This window comes from Vitis vinifera, chromosome 7 (assembly GCF_030704535.1).
Source record: "Vitis vinifera cultivar Pinot Noir 40024 chromosome 7, ASM3070453v1".
Classification (NCBI taxonomy): domain Eukaryota; kingdom Viridiplantae; phylum Streptophyta; class Magnoliopsida; order Vitales; family Vitaceae; genus Vitis; species Vitis vinifera.
Genome location: NC_081811.1, coordinates 18521359 through 18544842, shown reverse-complemented (window position 1 = coordinate 18544842; position 23484 = coordinate 18521359). Strand labels below are relative to the sequence as shown.

Below are 23484 nucleotides of genomic sequence, written 5' to 3'. Positions count from 1 at the left end.
TTTTTATTTTTATTTTGTAAAGAAAAAAATTGTAAAATTCAATTTATGTTATTAAACTAAATTTAATCCAAGTTTTGTTAAAAATAAAAATAATTTTGTAATCATACATATATTAAAAAATAATAGTTTTTAATAAAATATGGATAATAATAATAATAATATAATAAAATCATAATTTATATTATAATTTTGAAATTATATTAAATATAATTATCAATATATTAAAATATAATTTTATAATTATATTTTTTATAAGATATTATAAAAATATGGATATTAGCATTCTCATAAAAGTATAATTGATTTATTTTGTTAAAAATAAATAAAAGAAATAATAATTTCTAATATTATTTTATTTTAAATAAATTTTAAAGGGGGTTTTCATCCTCCCTTCCATAAAACAAAGGAAGCACTAGAATCATTTTAGGCTCAATATTTACTTGAAAAGTAGCTAAAGGCAAATCTAAGTAAGATGGGGCTGTGACTTGAGTGACTTGTAAGTAGTCCTTTATAGCCCCAAGTGGCTGGTTATTTGAGTTAAATCTTTCATTCATCACACCCTATCATTACCGCCTTTGTTTAGATTTTGAAATTTTGTTTGAGGAGGTCATAGTGTGGTGTATTAAGGGAAATATTGGTAGGAAGTAGGTTGGTGACTTGGTATCCTCCCTTTGGAATCTCTTCCCCAATGCATCATATTACTTGAAATGGAGTGCTTATAATGTTGGGTTTACCAACCAAAGCTAAAACAACTAAGAGAACTATAAAGAAAAGGATGGAGAATGGGTAAAATATACCTTGAGTTATTAAAGCAATAAGTATATAACCAAAAATATCTTGGAATTACTAATGTTGAATTCCCTAGAAACAAAGTTGGTTCACCATTCTTTAGTTTACTTATTTTTATATTATTTTGAAAATATATTTACAATAAAGTTTTTACAAGGAGAAACTAAACCAATTTAATGATTAAAACTTAAACCAAAAATAAAAAAAAATTAACAGTCATATAGCGATTAGGTCTGTTGGGATTGAATCCTTAAAAGTAAGATATGATATAACAAAATCAAACTTAATTATCCCATTGATATCTGTTTTATGTATTGATATTGATTTGAGTGTTTAGCTCATATAACTTAAAGAATCTTTTTTACCTAATAGTTTTTTACTAGATCTCTTCAAAAGTAGTTTAGGCATGGAAAATGGGGTGGCTTTTCTCTTTGGAGGGTGGTTAGATTTTTTCTCTCTAGAGACTCTCTAGAAGATGAAAGGTAGAATTAGAACCCTAACCCCTAATAGGGGTATTTATAAAGTTCCCTATGAGTTTATGTAACTTGAGCCCAAATTGGATTTGGGATACCTAATCTAGCCGACTTGGATCCTAATTAATTAATCAACCCTATTGGGCTCTAATTCATTAATTCGGCCATTCTAGAAATCCATTTCATAAAATCCAAAGCAACCTTGCATTTTTTTACCAAAACGCTCTTATGTTCACTTATGAACTAGAAACTCAAATCCCTTGAAACAAACATGCCACCATGAATTAAGAGGTCAAGTGGGGATTATTAGACCCATATCAACATTCTACTAAAAAAATCAACTACACTTCAATATCTTATGTAATTATAATGAGGCGTAGTACGGGTCCATACCTTATTATCTACTGCATGTAGATATTCCATGAATTAGTGTTTGTAATCTAACAAGGTAGTGTTATCACCTATCAAGATTACCTTGTTAATCCTTAAGTTACAATCTTCCTTATTATATGATCAAATGACATACTTTAACTCCAAGATGCATATGTCAAATTCCACCCAATGAAATGTTATGGTCATAGTCTTCCTAATCATATGTCATTTAGATCACCCAAGGGGACACATCATCTCAATACCATGAGATATCATGTTGTCTTTATTAAAAATATTTATTGCCACCAACCTCCATTAACAATGACCTAATCCATAGAGATATATGACTACTGTAGGGTCATACTTATAAGTCAAAACCTCCTGTTAATTTTGACATAGACTTAGTATCTTCTCAAGGTTGAGAATCCGTGTAATATAGTAGTTTAGTGAATCATGATAATTGATAATCTTACTACATGATTCATCGTAGGTTTTATCCAACATGTATATGTACAAACTAGCGTACTCACCATGGGAAACTCATCCCGATGACCAAAACAAATTACCCCTCTAATTAGAAGGTATTATACTATAGTCTCTATTGGATTGCTTAAATCCATGAATCGACTATGAACAACTTATTACTTTTCAAGGAACCTATGACTTGTATTCTCTATACAATTCCTATTGTACCTAAGTCATATACAATACAAGTGATATGGATATGTATACTCAGATAAACAATTAATGCAAATAGGATAATAATGGGAAATCGAGAAACATAAATAAATGAATTTATTAATGAATTTAAAACTGTTACATCATATCATGCTTTTTACAACTCAATGCTAACAAAATTGACATCTGAATTATTGTACAATAATAACAATACAATAGATTCATCATCCAAATACACAAATATCTTTCTTGATTACATTGTAATACAACATTAATAATATAATACATTGTACATCAACATCCAAATCAATAGTATCTTATGTGATAACATTGCTAGAAATTAAACCATGAAATATCTCAATGGTAAGTACATATGGAATCGCCCAACCCTTAGCACAATGATATCAACTCCTATAACAACTACTCGCAATAGGTGGCATTAGGACTCTAGGTTGCATCAAAACCTACAAATCAATTTTATAATGTGGTAAATAACTTCATTAAGTAGATCAAAGAATTGGAAACAAAATATATTAAGAATTGGAAACAAATTAATTTTTTTAATAAAAGATATTGTTTGGCCATATACTTCCAAACACCCTTAAAAGTGTCCAATCATATATTTTTGGACACTCTTAAGGGTGTCCAGTCCTATAGTTCTAAACATTCTTAAAGGTGTCCCGAAATATACAATAAGATTATTGGGATTGAGCCCTTAAAAGCAAAACATAATATAACAAAATTAGACTTCACTATCCCCTTGATATCTTTTTTATGGATTAACATTTATTTGAGTATTCAACTCATATCACTTGTATTGTATATGACTTTGGTGCATTAAGAGTTGCACAAAGGATACAAGTAATAGGTTTCTTGCAAAATGATAAGTTATTCACAATTGGTTCATGGATTTGGACAATCTAGTAGATACTGTAGTGCATTACCTCTTAATTGGAGGGATGACTTATCTTGGTTGTTGGGATGGGAGTTCCCATGGTGAGTGCACTAGTGTGCATGGTTACACATTAAATAGGACCTAAGTTGAATCATGATGTAAAGCTATCATATAGTCATGATTCACCAAACTACTATGTTGCATGAACTCCCAATTTTGAGAGGATATTGAGTTTGTGTTGAAATTAATAAGAAGCTTTAACATATGGGTGAGACCCTAAAGTGGTCATATATCCATATGGATTTGGTCATTATTGATAGAAATTGGTGGCAATAAGTATTCTTAATAAAGACATCATGATATCTCATAAGATTGAGATAGTATGTTTCCCTTAGGAAATCCAAAGGATATGTTATTATAAACTTTATAACCACAATAATTCTTTTAATGGAATTCATTATATGCTCTTTGGCCCTAGAATATGTCAATTGATCACATAATAAAAGGATTTATAACTCAAGGATTTGAAAAGTAATTTTGATGGTTGATAGCACTACCCTATTAGATTATAGACATAAGTTTATGGGAAGTTTGCATACAATTGATAACAAATCACGGACTCAAACTTTGCTCGTTGTAAGTTCATAGGATGTTATAGTGTAGTTGATTCTTTTTAGTGAAATATTGAGTCAACTTCAAAATTGGATTGTGAACGAGTCACTATTTTCCTATGAGTATCAATGGTACTTACTCAAACTCCTAATTCATAGTGGCAGATGCTTTGAGGGTATTTTAGTAAAAACACAAGTTTGCACTAAATCTTATAAATGATCTTTCTAAATTTAGTTAATTAATTAATTGAAGCCCATAAGAGCTAATTAATTAATTAGGATCACAGTAGGCTAGATTAGGTGATCTAAACCCAATAAGTCACTTAAGCCCACAAGAAAGCCTATATAACCCTTTAGGAGTTAAGACTTTAATATTCTACTCAATTTTCTGAAATTTCAAAGAGAGGAACCCTAACCACCCTTTAGAGAGAGAGAGAGAGAAAAGCCCACCCTTCTCTCATGCTAAGACCTATGGAGGGGGGATCAGATAGAAGATGGTTAGGTTGATGAGTTTTACATCGACCATCGTAGTTTCAAAATCTTTATTTGATGGAAATTGATCTATGAACTTCCAAATTGTAGATATGAGTTTTTTAACTCTACATCCATATTTGTTTTAGTTTTTGAATATATATATATATACATACATATATATAAATCTTATAAATGATCTTTCTGAATTTAGTTAATTAATTAATTGAAGCCCATAAGAGCTAATTAATTAATTAGGATCACAGTAGGCTAGATTAGGTGATCTAAACCCAATTTGGGCTTAAGTCACTTAAGCCCACAAGAAAGCCTATATAACCCTTTAGGAGTTAAGACTTTAATATTCTACTCAATTTTCTGAAATTTCAAAGAGAGGAACCCTAACCACCCTTTAGAGAGAGAGAGAGAAAAACCCACCCTTCTCTCATGCTAAGACCTATGGAGGGGGGATCAGATAGAAGATGGTTAGGTTGATGAGTTTTACATCGACCATCGCAGTTTCAAAATCTTTATTTGATGGAAATTGATCTATGAACTTCCAAATTGTAGATATGAGTTTTTTAACTCTACATCCATATTTGTTTTAGTTTTTGAATATATATATGTATATATATATATATATTTTCTGTTGTGTTGGATTTTGAGAACCTTAGGATAGTTGCATGCACCCCTATTGATATAGGGCTTAGGAACGAAGCAATCCATGCGAGGTTCCCAATAAGGACACCCTTAAGGATGTCTAAAAGTATACGACTAGACACCCTTAAGAGTGTCTAAAGGTACAAGGTCTGATAACTATAAAATGTTCGACCCTATAACTCCAATCGATATCCACAACTCTTCCTTCTTCCAACCTAAAAAAATGTAATAAAAATGTAAAAAAAAAAAAAAAGAGTATAAAAGTAATACCTATGGACTTACAACATCATTAGATATGTTTATTTTATTATCCATTGGTAAGAAGCACAACTCTTTTACTAAATTTGGTTAATGTTATGGAGATATTAGAAGAGGTAGAATTGATGAAGAAGAAGAGGGAAATATTTGTACTTTTGTGTTGAAAGGTACTTTGGGGATTTCATCAAGGAACATGTCTTAAAAAATTTCATTAAAATAATTGATGTAAAAAGAGTTTAGAAGGATGCATTTATAAATTCCTAAGAACATACAATTATACGAGATAAAGTCATCATGCCCTTAGTTTCACGTACTAAATAGCATACAAATGAATGATAGAATGTATAATGCAATGCGTGAGAAGATATGCATTGATCCATCAATAAAACTCCAACTTTCCCATAACTTGAGTTTAAGCTTAACTCTTTAATTGTCCCTAGTGGAACCATTATTTCATAGATTTACATTTTTCATGTGCATTCTTACTCGATAGTGGTACTCAAACTCCATGTAAAATTTATTTTTGGAAACTGACTTCTTTGATCATTTTTAAGTCTCACAATTGAATGAGAACACATCTGAAAAAAAAAGAAAAAAAAAAAAACTACACATCTAGACATTTCATTTCTTTCCTTCATTCTCACCTAAAAAATGATTATACTTTTGGCAACTTACCCATTTAATATGCCTCATTTCCTTGATCAATTTGATGTTATTAATATTATTATTAGTCTTTATTGAAATACATGAGCTTATAAAAAAACAACCTTGATCTATGTTTTATTTTGCCTTTTTTTAATCAAATAAAAAATGGCAAATTTAAAACATTTCTATCATCTCCTTCTACCCCATTGTAGTGACCAATTTTAAAGGAAAATAGTGAATACTAACTCTTTTTGGCACATAAGTTTTTATTTTGTCTCATTTTCTCAATGGCAAGTGAAACCCACATGGCATACATTCTCACAACATTTTCCCAAGCCTTAAAAGCATTGTCTAGATCCATTGGACATGTGCAAGCACCTCGCTACACTTACCCAAAAAGTACACTAAACTCAATGTTAGAAATTCACCATCTTATTTATTTTTCTTTAATTACCCTTAAAATTATAATTAAATTACTATGTAACACGAACATCTTACCAAACGGTGCTTTTTTTTTTTTTCATACACGTAATAAATTTATTTAATTTTTAATTTTTACATTCTAAGGTGGTATTTATTTTTTGTTTGGATAGAAAAAAAAAATCAAAATATTTGATTTTTTTTATTCAATTAAAACTTGTCTATTGATGTCAATTAACATAATTAAACTGAATTTATTGATAATAAGTTCACTTCAGTCATGTTTGTTTACTTTTAATTGAATAGAAAAAGTTAAATATTTTGGCTTAAAAAAGTCATTTCACTTTTAATAAAAATATAAGTACTTGTTTGACTATATCTTTTGAAACTTGTTTTTTATTCTTTAATTTAAAAATAGTTTTTCAAAACAAATTTTAAAAGACATAACCCATATTTTTCTTTTGTTTTTAAAAATTAGTGAAACAACTCTTATTTGTTTTCTAATTTTTTTTCTATTTCACTTTATTTTTAAAAATTGTTTTCATAAAATAAAGATTAAACAATATTAAAAATTTTTAAAAATAATTTTTTTGTTTTTAAAAATAAAAAGTTGTTTTAAAATTACACGACCAAACATGCTATAACATTTTATGTATACAATATCGGGTCTGTAATTTTTAACCTTTAACGTCATTTGATTTTGCGTATTTAATAAATAAAATAATATATTTAAAAGTAAAATGATATTAAAAGAGATTTTTATATACCATGAATTTTATGCTATATTAAAATAGGGGTTAAAAATGATGTTACATATTTTCAATAAATTTATTTAAGAATAATTTTTTCTGGTCTAACACGGAAAAAAAAATTTTCATTCTGAAAATTGCCATATTTATTTATTTAATTTTAACAATTTTACTGTCGGTGATTTTTAATTTTGGTAGTCATTCTTAAGCGTTATAACAAATCTACACCATTGAATAAGCCGTTCTGAATCTTGCTTAAGGTATAAGCCTTGTGTTGCTTCACTCACCAAAATGATCACAGCCGTCGAAAATAAATCCAACCGAAAAGATCGGCCCTAGTAAACTGAATTAGGCGTTATCGTCACCCACGGAGTCACAGAGCTAGTGTGCAACTTTCTCTGTCTAAAATTAAACGCAGACACTCAAACGAGAGCCAGATCTGCGTAGACAAACTGAAAACCCTTGTTTTCTCTCTCTGCTTTCCCCCCCTCTAATTTCTCTTTCTACTCTTCGGATGCGCTCGATTTTGATCGATCCCTTCTTCTTCTGATCAGATCTGAGGTAAAATCTTCGAATCTTTATGTCAACCCATAGTTCTCTTTCTTTGTCGATCTGTCGGTGTTTGGCTGCTGAGAAATTGTGGGGAAAAATAGATGGAAATTTCGAATCTTGTGATGGATATTTTGTGGCACTCCCAATTGATGTGGGATTCAAGCATTTATTCAGTGTCCCGCGATTTCTCAGCTACCAAACGGGCCGTTGGATTAATTGGCGTGAAATTTGGTATTGTCGAGTGTGTGAGGGAATAGGAAAATGGGGGGTTCGAGTAATTCTGTGGATCATGGGTTGTGGTGGGTTTAGGAATTACTGTTTATTTTCCTGCGAACCAAACGGACCATTTGATTTGCGGAAGGTAATTGATGTATAGTTTGGATGCATAGAGTGTGAAAGGATTACAAAATTGGAAGATTCCAATAATTGTAGATCCTGGTTTGTTATGAGGTTCGGTATTGTCCTTTATTTTCCTGCGAATCAAACAGACCTTAGGTTTTGGCATGTAGGTGATGAGATGATTCAGGCTTGGGCTTGATTTGATTTTATTTGATTTGATCTAGTGTGCACTTTGAGCTCTGGCTGATGGAATTGGGCTTTCTGCAGTGAGTGAGAGAGACTACGTGATTAGAGAAGATGTTGACAAAGTTTGAAACGAAGAGTAATAGGGTGAAGGGACTGAGTTTCCACAGTAAGAGACCGTGGATCCTTGCAAGTCTTCACAGCGGTGTGATCCAGTTATGGGATTATCGGATGGGGACTCTTATTGATAGATTCGACGAGCATGATGGACCAGTTCGTGGTGTGCATTTTCACAAATCTCAGCCCCTGTTTGTGTCTGGAGGTATTAAATTATGGTTTTGAATGTGAATTTAGTTTGATTCTGCTACACATTTATGAATCTATCATTCCATTAGGGATCTGTCTATTACAATTGTAGTAATGACAGTTGAAAACCTGTGTTTTGCTATTGATAAAAGATATTTGTGTTTTTGCATTGTTCATTATTGCTTATTTTCCATAGATCTAGGAAATTGCTCACCATTTATTGCTAATAAAACTGAGGAAATGGGGTTTTTCTTCTTCACCAGGTTCAGTTAAGTCCTGGCCCAAAAAAAAGAAAAAAAATTAAGAAATAAAAATAAATCATGTTTAAAAAAATGTTTTTAATTTTTTTCTTTTTTATATTTTCTATCCTACATTACATCAGCAACTAACAGAGTATATATCATTTTGTTTTGTGATTCATTTGATGCCTATTAACATATTTTTTATACAACATCAATCTTACCCTTCTCTTGGGAAGAAAGGGAAATGGGCTGAATTATTAAGTAGAAAGGGATCTAAGGGCTTGGAAAGAATCTGTTCTGTTTCTCTTTGGAAGCTAAATGAACTCAATGGAAATTTTCTGTAAAACTTGAGTTAAATTCACGGGTTATTTGACTAAAAGGGTTTTTGAAAACCCAAAATTTGAAATTTGACCTCCTACTATTTTTTGGCCTCGTTTGGACAAAAATGCTCTCATTATTTTCTTGTAAAAATGACCCTTCCTTTTAAAACCTATCTGTAAATACTTGAAATGGTAAAGGGCATTTATGTAAAAAAAATTGATTAATTTTCAAGAAAAAACATGAAAGTTGTTAGATTCACAATTTAGGGATCACTTCATCCCTTTTAACCAAAATTTCTAAATTCACAGGGCTTGTTCGGTTATGTCTGGAGGAAAAAGTTCCCTCTATAACAAAGGTTTATTTTCTTGTGAGAATTTTTATTGGAAAAACTGTCCTGCAAAACTGAACCATAAGAAAAGTTTTTTACTACTTTGTTGTGAATGTTAAGGGCAAAAGCTTTTAGTGGATAATTCCCTTGTGTATATTCTTCCCAACTCCAAATAGGAAAAAAGGAAATGAAACCCTAGTTCTTTCTTTTCTGTTTTCTGTTAACTTCCTTTGAGTTCAATTCTTTAATTAAAATGGCATCTGACTTTTGAATTATTTTAATTTAATGTCAGTATGATTTTTAATTGAATCAACCATAGCAGAAAGTGGTATTCAAGAATTTCAAAATGGCTTAATATGAAAACAAGATGTCAAAATTTGGAAATATTGTTGAAAGGGGACTCCTTTCTTTGCACTATAATATATTGCAAGTGGTACTTTGTTGCAGTGTTTTAATGCAGTAGATGTATTATTAAACTTGCTGCCTTTTGCAGGTGATGATTACAAGATCAAAGTTTGGAACTACAAGATGCATAGGTGTCTTTTTACCCTGCTTGGACATCTTGATTACATTCGTACTGTGCAGTTTCACCATGAGTACCCTTGGATTGTGAGTGCGAGTGATGACCAGACTATCCGCATATGGAACTGGCAATCACGCACTTGTATTTCTGTGTTGACTGGGCATAACCATTATGTAATGTGCGCCTCGTTCCACCCTAAGGAAGATCTTGTTGTGTCTGCTTCCCTAGATCAGACTGTTCGTGTTTGGGATATTGGTGCCCTGAGAAAGAAGACCGTGTCCCCTGCAGATGACATCCTGCGGTTGAGTCAGATGAATGCAGATCTTTTTGGTGGTGTTGATGCTGTTGTTAAGTATGTCTTGGAAGGTCATGACCGTGGGGTTAACTGGGCTGCATTCCATCCCACACTGCCTCTGATTGTCTCAGGAGCAGATGATCGCCAAGTGAAGCTTTGGCGGATGAATGGTAAATATGTGAAAACTGGGGCTTTATTCCCACTTAGTTTTATTTTGACATGCAATAGGTTTTAGGCTCTTTGGGGGAATTAGTTCATCTGGGCTAATTAATTCCAAAAACTAGTCCTGAAGATTGGGCCACTGTTTGACAAATACAGGGTAAAATGCCAAGTTCTTAAAAACTGGTAAGAATAATGTTTTAGTTTGTCTGAAATTTATCCTACTTGGTTAAACGATATTGAGCTAAACTGGTTTAAGTTCCTACTGAGGAAGTCCAAAATGTAAAACTTCCAAACAGGCCTCTTCTTGTATTGTGATTTTTGTACTTCTTACAGTGAACTTAAGTATTGATGCAACACATTTTTCTTCTTTTCAGACACAAAGGCTTGGGAAGTGGACACGTTGAGAGGGCACATGAATAATGTGTCATGTGTTATGTTCCATGCAAAGCAGGACATAATTGTTTCCAATTCTGAAGACAAAAGTATCCGTGTGTGGGATGTGACAAAGCGGACTGGTGTTCAAACTTTCCGCCGAGAGCATGACCGATTCTGGATTCTTGCATCTCACCCAGAGATGAACCTCCTTGCAGCTGGTCACGACAGTGGCATGATTGTATTTAAGTTGGAGAGAGAACGCCCTGCCTTTGCAGTGAGTGGTGATTCTCTGTTCTATGCAAAAGATCGCTTTTTGCGGTTTTATGAGTTTTCAACTCAAAGAGACACACAAGCGATTCCAATTCGACGGCCTGGTACTACCAGCTTGAATCAAGGTCCAAGGACTCTTTCTTACAGTCCTACAGAAAATGCTGTTCTTGTCTGTTCTGATGTTGATGGAGGATCTTATGAGTTGTATGTGATACCAAAAGATAGCATTGGTAGGGGTGATAGTGCACAAGAGGCAAAGAGAGGTCTTGGAGGATCTGCTGTTTTTGTGGCCCGAAATAGGTTCGCTGTGCTTGACAAAAGCAACAACCAAGTACTAGTCAAGAACTTAAAGAATGAGATTGTTAAGAAGGGTAGCCTCCCTATTGCTGCTGATGCAATTTTTTATGCTGGAACTGGTAACTTGCTGTGTAGGGCTGAGGATAGAGTGGTTATATTTGATCTCCAGCAGAGGATTGTTCTGGGTGATCTTCAAACACCCTTTGTCAAGTATATTGTTTGGTCAAACGACATGGAAAGTGTTGCGTTGCTCAGCAAACATGCTATTATTATTGCCAGCAAGAAACTCGTTCACCAATGTACGCTTCATGAGACAATCCGTGTAAAGAGTGGAGCCTGGGATGATAATGGTGTTTTTATTTACACGACCCTGAATCACATCAAATACTGCCTGCCCAATGGAGATAGTGGGATAATTAGAACCCTTGATGTTCCCATATATATCACTAAGGTTTCTGGAAATACTATCTTTTGCTTGGATCGTGATGGAAAGAACAGGGCAATAGTTATTGATGCCACAGAATATATCTTCAAGCTCTCACTACTGAAGAAGAAATATGACCATGTTATGAGCATGATAAGGAACTCACAGCTCTGTGGGCAAGCAATGATTGCCTATTTGCAGCAGAAGGGTTTCCCTGAAGTTGCTCTCCATTTTGTGAAAGATGAGAGAACTCGGTTCAATTTGGCACTGGAAAGTGGAAACATCCAAATTGCAGTTGCCTCAGCCAAGGAAATTGATGAGAAAGATCATTGGTATAGACTGGGGGTTGAGGCTCTTCGTCAGGGCAATGCAGGCATTGTGGAATATGCCTACCAGAGGACGAAGAATTTTGAAAGGTTATCTTTCCTTTATCTCATAACTGGGAATATGGAAAAACTGTCCAAAATGCTGAAAATTGCTGAAGTAAAAAATGATGTCATGGGTCAGTTTCATAATGCTCTATATTTGGGTGATGTTCGAGAGCGTGTTAAGATTTTGGAGAATGCTGGCCATTTGCCACTTGCATACATCACTGCTTCGACCCATGGGCTACATGATGTTTCTGAGCGGCTAGCTGCTGAGTTGGGAGATAATGTTCCACCTTTGCCTGAGGGAAAAGTACCCTCCCTTCTGATGCCACCACCCCCCATCATGTGTGGTGGAGATTGGCCTCTTTTGAGAGTTATGAGAGGTGTATTTGAGGGTGGACTGGATAACATTGGTAGGGGTGCCCCAGAAGAAGATGAAGAGGCTGCTGATGCTGATTGGGGAGAGGAACTTGATATGGCTGATGTGGATGGCTTGCAGAATGGGGATGTTGGAGCAATTTTGGAAGATGGAGAAGTTCCTGAAGAAAATGATGAAGAGGGAGGATGGGACCTTGAGGATTTGGAGCTCCCTCCAGAGCCAGATACACCCAGGGCTTCTGTCAATGCACGTTCTTCAGTTTTTGTGGCCCCAACTCCTGGGATGCCAGTAAGCCAGATTTGGACCCAGAGATCATCTCTTGCTGCAGAACATGCAGCAGCTGGCAATTTTGATACTGCAATGCGGTTGTTGAGCAGGCAACTGGGAATACGGAACTTTGCTCCTTTAAGATCCATGTTTCTTGATCTTCACAGTGGAAGCCACACCTATCTACGTGCCTTTTCAACTACACCAGTGATATCACTGGCAGTTGAGCGTGGATGGAATGAGTCTGCTAGCCCTAATGTGCGGGGCCCACCAGCACTTGTTTTCAATTTCTCTCAGTTGGAAGAGAAGCTTAAGACTGGTTACAAGGCTACAACAAGTGGCAAGTTTACTGAGGCTCTTCGGCTTTTCCTCAGTGTTCTCCACACCATTCCTTTGATTGTGGTTGAGTCAAGAAGGGAAGTAGATGAAGTTAAGGAGTTGATTATTATTGTCAAAGAGTATGTTTTGAGTCTGAAAATGGAGCTTAAGAGGAGGGAAATCAAGGACGATCCAGTGCGGCAGCAAGAGCTTGCAGCCTATTTCACTCACTGCAACCTTCAAATGCCTCACTTAAGGCTTGCGTTGCTGAATGCGATGACTATTTGCTACAAGGCTAGGAACCTCAGTACAGCTGCTAACTTTGCGAGGAGGCTCCTAGAGACAAACCCCACTATTGAGAACCAAGCAAAGACAGCCAGGCAAGTACTGCAGGCTGCTGAACGGAACATGACCGATGCCTCACAGTTGAACTATGATTTCAGAAATCCATTTGTGGTTTGTGGGGCAACATACGTGCCGATTTATCGAGGACAGAAGGATGTCTCTTGCCCATTCTGTAGTTCCCGGTTTGTGCCTAGCCAGGAAGGGCAGCTTTGTAGTGTTTGTGATCTTGCAGTTATTGGGTTGGATGCTTCAGGTTTGCTCTGTTCTCCTTCCCAGATAAGATGATCAAGCTGCTGAACCAGGAGCATTTTTAAACTCATCCTTTTGGCAGTGGAACTGGTCATGTCAATTGATTCATCTCTGCAAGCAAAGGTAAGAAATACTAAAGAAAGAGTTAAGTTTCAAATGAATTGTTTGTGCTCTCTCCTTTTTGTTGGCTTTTATCCATTTCTTCCCCTTTATTTAGTTGATTATGATTTTAAATGTAATAAACAACTTGAGAATTTTGACTTTGGCTATTTTTGTTAGTTGTTCATAGACAAGAATGGCTGAGGGCCTTTGTTAAATTAGGTGTCATAGGCAAGACGACTTGCATGTCGGTGTACGCAGATGCCATTGGGCAAACCTGCTTATTTCTGTGATGAATGCGGGGTTTCTATTGGTTGGCCATGAAAGAACTATTACAATTTCTATATTTTTGCAATGTTTAGGTAATTGATATTTATTTTTTGGTATCCTTTCAAAAGTCTTCAATTCTTTCTCCTTCCTGACTTCATTGGAGATTCCAAGGGTTTTTGGTGGTTCAGTTCCCTAACTATGTGAGTTTTTCACATTCCCATTGTTCCTGTTTAGTGATTTCCAGTGGCTATCCGCAGGATCTATAGATTAGCCTACCTGACAAAGCATATGAAGTCAAGAGACCATAGATTAGCCTATAGATTGGTTTATGGTCTTGATTTGAGTATATTGAATGCTTGGAGGTTGCTTCTTAACTGCAGGATTGAAATATCATTTATTCTTTGTTGAATCTCTACAAATTCACAGGATATTTAGTATGTGTTTTTTATTGGTATATAATGTTGGTATAATTTCATGTTTAGAGTGTGATAGAACAAGAACAGTATAATGATACATTGGGGAGTTTTCATTGGTAGTATAGCTTTTTTTGGTGTGATTCTAGTCCTTTTTATTAGGCAACAGTGAGGACTAAGAAAGAAACTCCAGCCTGTTTCGACAAGCAAAAAGCATAAAAGATTGTGTGAATTTAGCATATTCATCATCTTTTCTACTGCCTCTGGATGGGTTACTAGTGAGCTCAACTCTTTTAGAATTCATCTTGCACAATACCCAAATTGGTTGTAGCAGCTGCTATACATAGCGATCATGAGTCTAATCTTGTGCTTTGAGAAGTATTTTGATTGCCTTTTTCTACCCGGCACCAAAGCTTAACTGCTAGGGGTTTGCAAGAGCTTAAGATTTTGTAGATTTGTGTTGGGTTGAGGCCTTGAGAAGCCTACTTCCAAATATTGATGTATGTAATAAGGATTTTCCTATTCTACCAAGGGCCACCTTTGTGGTGGTCACGTGGCTAAATGGGTCTTATTACTTGCTACTTAGGTCCAATTTCCTTTTATTTTATTTATATTATTGTCCCGTTTCTATATACTTCTGTTCGAACGGTCCAAATTTACCCAAAATTTAATAATACGTATTAAAGGCGGAGTAATACAAGCAGCTGCGACTTTTCTTTTTTTTCCTTCGTGATGTTAATAGAATGAAAAAAGAAAATGGTAAAAGATTAGTGGTTTTTTTTTTTTTTTCCTTTTTCTTTTCCGTGATATAAAAAAAGCACTAGGGTATTTAAGGGAGGTTAAGAGAGTCGAATGTCTTCGTATTTGGATAATGATTTCGTTTTCTTGTTTCGTGTCTCATTTCGTTGTCTTGTTATTTCTTTACATGCTTGGTTGGGCTTTGTTTGGGAAGTATTTTAAAAAACAATTTTGAAGAATGATTTTTGAGAACAATTTTTAAAAAACTATTTTATGATGTTTTATAAAACAAAAATATGCTTAGAAACTTGAAATATTTTTTATGTCTTTTATATTTTTAAATATGTTTTAAAAATAATTTTTATATATAGTATTTTATTTTTAATCTTTCTATATGTTTATATAATGTAGTGTTTTATTTATACTCATTTTTCGTATTTATATAACTATTTTTAAAAATAAGTTTTAGAGAATAAGTGAACATTGGAAAATAATTAAAATATGTTATCTGAAAATTGTGATTTTGTTTTTAAGAATAGAAAAATGTTTTTTTTGTTTTTTGTTTTTGTTTTTTTATTTAGAAAACTAGAAAATTGTTTTAAAAAACAGTTACTAAACAAGGCATTTAAGTCTATTTTTTGGCTTTCATCAATGGTTTAAATCTAATTATAACCTCCAAATTTAATGCTCCATATTGATATCAAATCGGTACTTTAGGATTTTTTATTTTATTTTTAAAGCAAAGAAAGTAATCTTTTATTATTTATGAAAATTTTGAGGAAAATAAAATAAAAAATTGGACGTATTTTTTCCTCATTTTTCTTAACATTTGATAAGGAAAATGGAACCTTCTAATGTCGTATTTAAGGCGTGAGGGATTGACTAGATAAGAGTAAAAAAATTTAAATAGTAAAATAAAAACCTTAATGCAAAAAATTACTTCATCATAATCATTTGTTTTCTTAGCCTCGAACATGGAAGCAGACATCTCATTGTTCATAGAGAGCATATTCCCTCTACTATAGTAGATCGATATTGCTCATATAATGAAAGCATATCTTGGTCCATAAATCTTAATAGCTTTTATTTGACCACCCATATCTACCTTCACATTGTACAATTTAACTAATGCAAAAAGCTTTGTGAGCTTTTAGTATACAAAGTTTTTCAACATCTTCTAGTAATTTTTTAAATGATGTTAGATTAATCAAGCACTCAACTTTTGTAGCATGAACCATTTGTAGTGTACTAACACCATCATCACAATCCATTGTATCATAATATTATGCCGATTCATTTGATTGTCCACTAGTAGGGCCCACTTTTACATGTCAATACTATATACGATAACTCTGGATAACTTTGGTCAATACAATTGACAAACATATGTTCCTAAATCTTGTTACATGTATGATTGATTAAGTTATAAGTTATTGTGAGGACAAACTAATAACTATGCTTATTGGTTATAGAGTTGTGACAATTGATACCATTTATTGAAATGACAAATCTAAGGTTTTTAGAATTTGAAGTAAATTCAAGCCACATTTGGTTCACTAGTTGTCATGTTAAGAAATCTATTGGGTGTTGAAGTTGATCATAAGTTTCTCTTGTGCATGTGATAAATGACAAATCTAATGTTTCTAGAATTTGAAGTAAATTCAAGCCACATTTGGTCCACTAGTTGTCATGTTAAGAAATTTATTGGGTGTTGAAGTTGACCATAACCTTCTCTTCCTTGAGCATGCGATTTTAGGTTTTTAGTTGTTTTGGGAGATTGAAACATCCTCTTAAACCTATGGATGGGTGGGATATATCACAATACCTTTGCAAGAATCCTCTTGGTGTTTCTCACCCAACATTGTTTATCTATCACCTTGACATTCCATAAGTAGGACATAAAGATGTATCTTTCGACTCATTCTTATAAAGTATTAGTCATTTGGACATGCATGTATCTAGGGCATACATGTACTCTATGAGATCCAAGGCTTGGGAATGAAGGATTATGGAGTTCCCTACACCACGTTTTCCTTGTCTCTTACACTTAAGTTTATTAACCTATCTTTGCCCCGCATGGACAATAAGTGTAGTGTGTTGCACCGTTAAGCGCTCAGCCTCCAACTCAATATGACAAGAAATATCAATAAAAGTTTTGATATTCTAGTGGTAATTGAGCACAAGTTTCATTTGCCCCCATAATTTAGGTAAATGGTGGATAACAATTGTGGCCTGTTCTTCATTAGTCAAGTTACTACCAATTGCCTTTAAGTCACAAATTAATACTAACATTGTCCTTAAATGTTCAACCATAGTGTGTTTGGGATCTATTATAGATTGCTCGAACTTTAAAATAAGTGCTCCCAACCTAGTTATAAATATTATACCATAAGCAATCTTGAACCTATTCCACATGTTTCCCGAACTATTTTATATTAATTTTAGACAGTCACATTTTCTAGTCACTTAATTTTTTGTCTATACTTTTTTTTGGCAAAATATTTGTTCATTTCTTTTAATATTAAAATGATTTTGGTGAATAAATTAAGATAAAACTAAGGGTTGTTTGTTTTTTTCAATTTCAAGTCTTAAAGTATATATATATATAAAATAAATAAAACAACAATAATAATAAATAATAAATAAAAACAAACAACATGGAGTTGTTAATTAATTTATTTATTTTTAACTTGAGTCATAAAATAAGTTATTTTAAGATTTAAGATGGAAGTAAAAAAAAAATTACGTTTTTCATTAAGACAAATTTCTTAGGAAAAATAATAAATTAAAAAAATAACTTAAATATTAGAGCAAATTGTTCTTAGACCAACTCACTTGTTTTAAGACTTAAGTTAAAGAAAACAAAGAAAAAGCAAATAATTTACTTGAGTTAAATTAAGAATTGTTCATATTTAAGACAAAAAAACAATTAGCATCTTAATACTAAACAATATTAAGCACCGTTTACACTTAAATTAAATTAGGTTATATTTAAATTTAAAACAATAAAATAATAAATTTTTAAGATTGAGGATAAAAGTAAAAAATATTTTTTCCATTTAAACAAAAGTACCTCACAAAAAATATTAAGTTAAAAAAACAATTATAAAAATAACGATTTATAAAAAAAACAGTTTGTTTCAAAACTTGAGTAAAATAAAAACAAAACAATAAAAAGAAGTTGTTTATTTATTTATTTGTAACTTAAGTCTTAAAGCAAGTTGTTTTTTTAAGTAAGATGGAAGTAAAAAAAATACATTTTTTCATTAAAACAAATTATCTTAGGAAAAATAATAAAGTAAAAAATAATCCATTATAAAAATAATTTAAGAATTGAAGCAGATGGTTTTAAGAATCAACTCACTTGCTTAAGACTTAAGTTAAAGAAAACAATGAAAAAATAAATAATTTAATGCTTAACTATTAAGTATTATTTACTTGAGTTAAATTAAGCTTTGTTCAGATTTAAGACAAAAAAAAAATTACTACCTTAATACTAAACACTATTAAGTACAATTTATACTTAAGTTAAATGAAGTTCTTTTTAAATTTAAGACAATAAAACAATAAATCTTTAGAATGTACTAAATTAAGGATAAATACGAGATTAATGGATAAAATTACAAAATGATATGCTTTCTCAACTTTGCCCAAGTGCGATATGGACCTGACTGGCAGTCAACTAACGCAAACCAAAGTGCTATATGGGCTGGCCCATACAAAAAAAATGTCTCAGATGCTCTATGGGCCATGGGCCATTCAGCAAAAATAATTCCGTTGCCGGGACTTGAACCCGGGTCTCTCGGGTGAGAGCCGAGTATCCTAACCAACTAGACTACAACGGAATTGGTCAAGTATTTCAAATTAAAATAAATTAAATAAATTAAATAAATTATATTAACGTCATATCATTTTACAAAAGCAACTTGCAGCATATCCATGGAATTTGCAATTTTTTTTCCTTGAAACCCAATTATGAGTTAGATTATTTATCCACGTATGGAAATTATTGGAGATCAGCAGACAGTTGTGATAATTTATGTGTTTATTTGTAAGGAAATTATATAGATATCCCACCTTATAGATGTAAATTGAAGTGGGCAAAGTGTAATTGGGAATGGATCAACAGTTAAAAAGAAAGGTATATTATAATATGAAAGAAGAAAGGGAAGAGGATAGATGAAGAGTTTCGATGTCACATCAAAATGTGACAGTGAGGAAAATGAAAGATTGGAAGAAATCATCTTTGCAACTAGTAAAACAAAAACTAAGGTACCTCAATTGCTGATTCAAAAGCATTCAAACTTTCTTTGTAACAATCTGCATCTAATCGTGTAGATAATGTTCGTTTTGAACCTAAAATGTCATTTATAACTTTAAAAGATATTTATATGTTAAAAGGAACTTATATATATATAGTATTAAAAACTCCCTCTTATATAAGCACAACGTCCTCATTGTGTCTTACAAGATTATAGGGTTAAATAAAAAAACTCCCCCTATGAGGTTAAATAAACTCACACCAAGGTCAGAAATTAACTTTGATACCATTTGTAATGATTTGTATCCAACTATGTAGATATTATTTGTTTTGAACCCAAAGAGACCCTTATAGCTTTAAAACACGTTTACAAAATTAAAAGTAGCCTATACATGAGAGAATAAATTTTTTCAAACTTTGAAAATGCATTTATCCATGTTTCTACTTAAAGTATTTTTAGTGGAAATATTTTTTTTTGAAAGTATTTTAGGAGAATTACATATCAATATTTTAAAAAACATTATAAGTGATTTTTCATATTTTAAAAACTATTTCCTAAAATTTGTCATACATCTATTATTATTTTTTTATTTAAAAAAAATACATTTTAAGTTAAAATCACTTCCTAAAATCACTAACAAACACACTCCAAATTTCTTAATTCTACAAAACAGGTTTAAGATAAACTTTTGTCACCTACGCGCGCGCGCGTGTGTGTATATATATATATATATATTGTGTACATAAATTATTTTTATTTTAGAAAAAAAAAACTTATATTTCACTCTAGAAAATAATTTCCACATTTTTTAAATCATAAATATAAATGCATAAATGTGCTTGTTTTAAAAAACAATTTAATCATGAAATGAGTATAAAAAAATTGATTGCGGATATTTTTAACTGTAAATTTTTATCTTAAAATTGAGGTTATTTCTCTTAAATCATAATCAAGGATTATTTTTAGGAATATTTGAGCCAAAAGCACAAAAATACAAAATATTACCTACTTTAAACAAAATGGCTTCCATGTTTAAGAAATGCAAATATAACCTCATTTTAAAATAAATGTATTTAATATTCTTTCTTAAAAAATTATTTTGACATGAAATGAGTAAAAAATTAATTAAGATATTTTTATAAAAAAAAATCCTGTTTCATATTTCCAAAAGGTCAAGCTACTTTTTCAAATGAGATATTGTTTTATCAATCGTAGCTAAATAATTAAAAGTAAATAATGGTGCAAACTCATCAAGTACTTGATAAACACAATAACACAAATATGTCATCATTTGTAAAATGATCAATATGAAAATGATATAGCTAAAACAAATGTAATAATGTTTTAAATATGTAGCTATTAGCATGTGATAAAGCTAAATGAAGTTTTTTAATTTTTTTTTACAAATATTAATAAATTTATATTTTTATCTTTATGATATTTATTCCAAAAATACAAAAAAGAAGATAAAATACTTTTAAGTTTTTGACTTTTTTTTTTAATATTTTTTTAACTTATTGTAATTATTTTTAATTTTAATAATATATAAATTATATATTTATTATATTATGCCCAAAATAAACTTTTGCATTCAATGTAAAATAGTTAAACTAATTTCATATATAAACATGAAAGCAAGCTCCAATTGAAGCAAGACTTGTCATAGTAAAGATATAAGTGTAACCATGGAAATGACTCATCCTATAAATTCATAGATGTTGAGATGAATCAAAGGATTTCAAGGAAGATTTAAAATTGGTGACATAAATATATTTATGGATTAAAGCAAGCATGTCACTCATGGAACAAATATTTTGATCAAATAGTCAAAACTTCTGACTTTGATCAAAATGAGAATGAGCCTTATGTATATAAAAAGGTTCAAGGAAACATAGTAGGTGGAAATGTGGAGGAAATTTGGAATGTACAGTTGTGTTACAATTATAGTTGTCATAGTTGTGTTAGAGTTGCGTCACAACTGTGGTATAGTTGTATTTCTTATTATAATTTTATTTTATGATTTTATGATAAACTCTCTCCTAAAATCAAAGATTAAATTTCTTTGCCAAAGAAAATGACCTCAACCATTCATGTATAAATATTGTTTACAGTAATCAGTTTGAAAATAAGAGAGAAAAAAAAAATTTGTTTCTTTCTCAAATTTCTTCAAGGTATCAAATCTAATTCTAGACTATTCAATCTATCCATGACCAAATATGGAATGGCCACCAAGGACTCCTTAACCCCAAAAGTCACCCCTACTTAAGAAGCTTTTATTTTGAGCAACAATAGAGAATCAAATGGTACTACTCTTCTTATGAACACAAATCAAATAGGCAAAACTATCTTCAATAGTCTCATATAGTCATGATGTTCATATGTGATAAAGGGAAGGATAACTGTCTCACCAGTGCAATGCCTTAATCTACGAAAGAGACATAAGATTCAAATGATGGAAGACTAAGAATAATATGGTTATATCTTAGTTAATTAACTCAATGAACAATGATGTAGGGAAAAATTTTATACCCTATGAAATGGCACAAGAAATCCAAGAAATGGCAAGGGAGACTTTTTCTGATATAAAAGACATAACAGAAGCATTTGAAATAGAATGGATCCTCCATGATTTACACCAAGGTGATTTGTTTGTCACTCAATATTTTAGTCTTTTAACTCGCTATTGGCAGTAGTTGGACATGTAAGAAACCACCAAATGGCATTGCCCAACAAATACAATCAAATACAGGAAGATCGTTGAGAAGAAACAAACCTACAATTTTTTATTAAGGGTAAACAAAAATCTAGATGAAGTTTGAGGCAAAATATTGGGAACTAAACCTTCACCCAACATCCAAGAAGTTGCCTTAGAAGTGCACTAAGAAGAAAGTAGAAAGTCATGTTGGGGTCATAAACCAATCAACCTATCACTAAGGATTTAACCTTAGTGGCTTGAGGTCCTCTCTATTATTTTAATGATAACTGACCAAGAAAAGGGAGACCTTGGTGTGATCACTATAAAAAACCAGGTCACATCAAGGACAATTGCTAGAAAATCCATGGGAAATCAATGGATTGGAAGTCATTGCATCCTCAAAATGATGGAAAAAGTTGAGGACACCATGTCACCATTGAGGATAACCCAGCATCACTTAATTCTAGTCCATTCAACAAAGAGCAATTGGAACTGTTGCAAAAAATATTCAACCAATCCTAACAAGGGGCAAATTCCTCTAATTCTATCATCAAGTTCAAATCCTTAGCTTGAAAATATAATTTTCTTGTTGTCTTGAAAATAAAAAGGAAAATTAAAGTCCTTGGATTGTTGACTTAGGAGCTTTTGATCAAATGACTAGAAATGCCAAAAATTTTCAAAAATTATATATTTTGTTTTGGGAATTTTACTGTTCATATGGTTGATGGTTCTTTTTCAAAGATGGTTGGTACAAGTTTTGTTGCCATCTTTAAGGACCTAATTCTTGGCTATGTTCTTTTGGTTTCGAACTTGGATTGGAATTTGTTGTCTATTAGTAAACTGACTCAAGAAAAAAACTTTGTTATTAAACTTTTCCCAAACCATTATGATTTTTAGGATTTGAATTCAAGGAAAACATTTGACAATGTTGAAGTATGTTCAAGACTCTAAATCTTCAAAGTTACTTATTATATTGAAAAACAACCTCAACCAATAGTTGTTGAAAAACAATATCTTTATATTTTTAATTCTAATAAAGATAATGATGTTTGTGATAGTATCATATAAAATATCCTAGTTTCTTGTATCTCAAAAACTCTTTCTATCATTATTCACTAAAAGTTCAAATGTTCTTCAATGTAAAATTTGTCACTTATATAAGAATTTTTTTAAGTCTTATTCAATTCAATCATTCAAATCATCTCATCTTTTTTCCATGATACATAATGATGTTTAGAGGTCATCTAATATAAAGAACATAACAGGGACTAGGTAGTTTGTCATTTGTAAATGATCATACTAAAATTTCTTAGATATTTCTAATGAAAGAAAAATAAAAAATGGGACAAATTTTCAAAAAAATTTATAACATGATCCAAACCTAGTTTCATGCTAAAATACTAAGTATTGAAAATCGAGAATGCTAAAGATTGTTTTAATTCTATC

The 23484-nt window shown here is 31.8% G+C and overlaps 1 protein-coding gene and 1 non-coding gene across 3 annotated transcripts; one reads left to right on the top strand and one right to left on the bottom strand.

Annotated features, from left to right (window-relative positions):
* The first annotated feature begins 7316 nt into the window (after positions 1 to 7316).
* LOC104878556 (coatomer subunit alpha-1) lies at positions 7317 to 14048 on the top strand. Of its 2 annotated transcripts, none has more exons than XM_059738142.1 (4): positions 7317 to 7579; positions 8177 to 8414; positions 9783 to 10277; positions 10644 to 14048. In XM_059738142.1, the coding sequence occupies exons 2-4, from the start codon at positions 8207 to 8209 to the stop codon at positions 13595 to 13597; spliced, it is 3657 nt and encodes a 1218-aa protein (XP_059594125.1). In that variant the 5' UTR covers positions 7317 to 7579; positions 8177 to 8206; the 3' UTR covers positions 13598 to 14048. The 2 variants fall into 2 exon arrangements, with proteins under 2 accessions (XP_059594125.1, XP_059594126.1); XM_059738143.1 differs by having other exon boundaries at positions 8134 to 8414.
* Positions 14049 to 18853: 4805 nt separating this feature from the next.
* Positions 18854 to 18926, bottom strand: TRNAE-CUC (transfer RNA glutamic acid (anticodon CUC)). The gene has a single exon. It is a non-coding gene; the product is annotated as a tRNA-Glu (tRNA).
* Positions 18927 to 23484: the final 4558 nt, after the last annotated feature.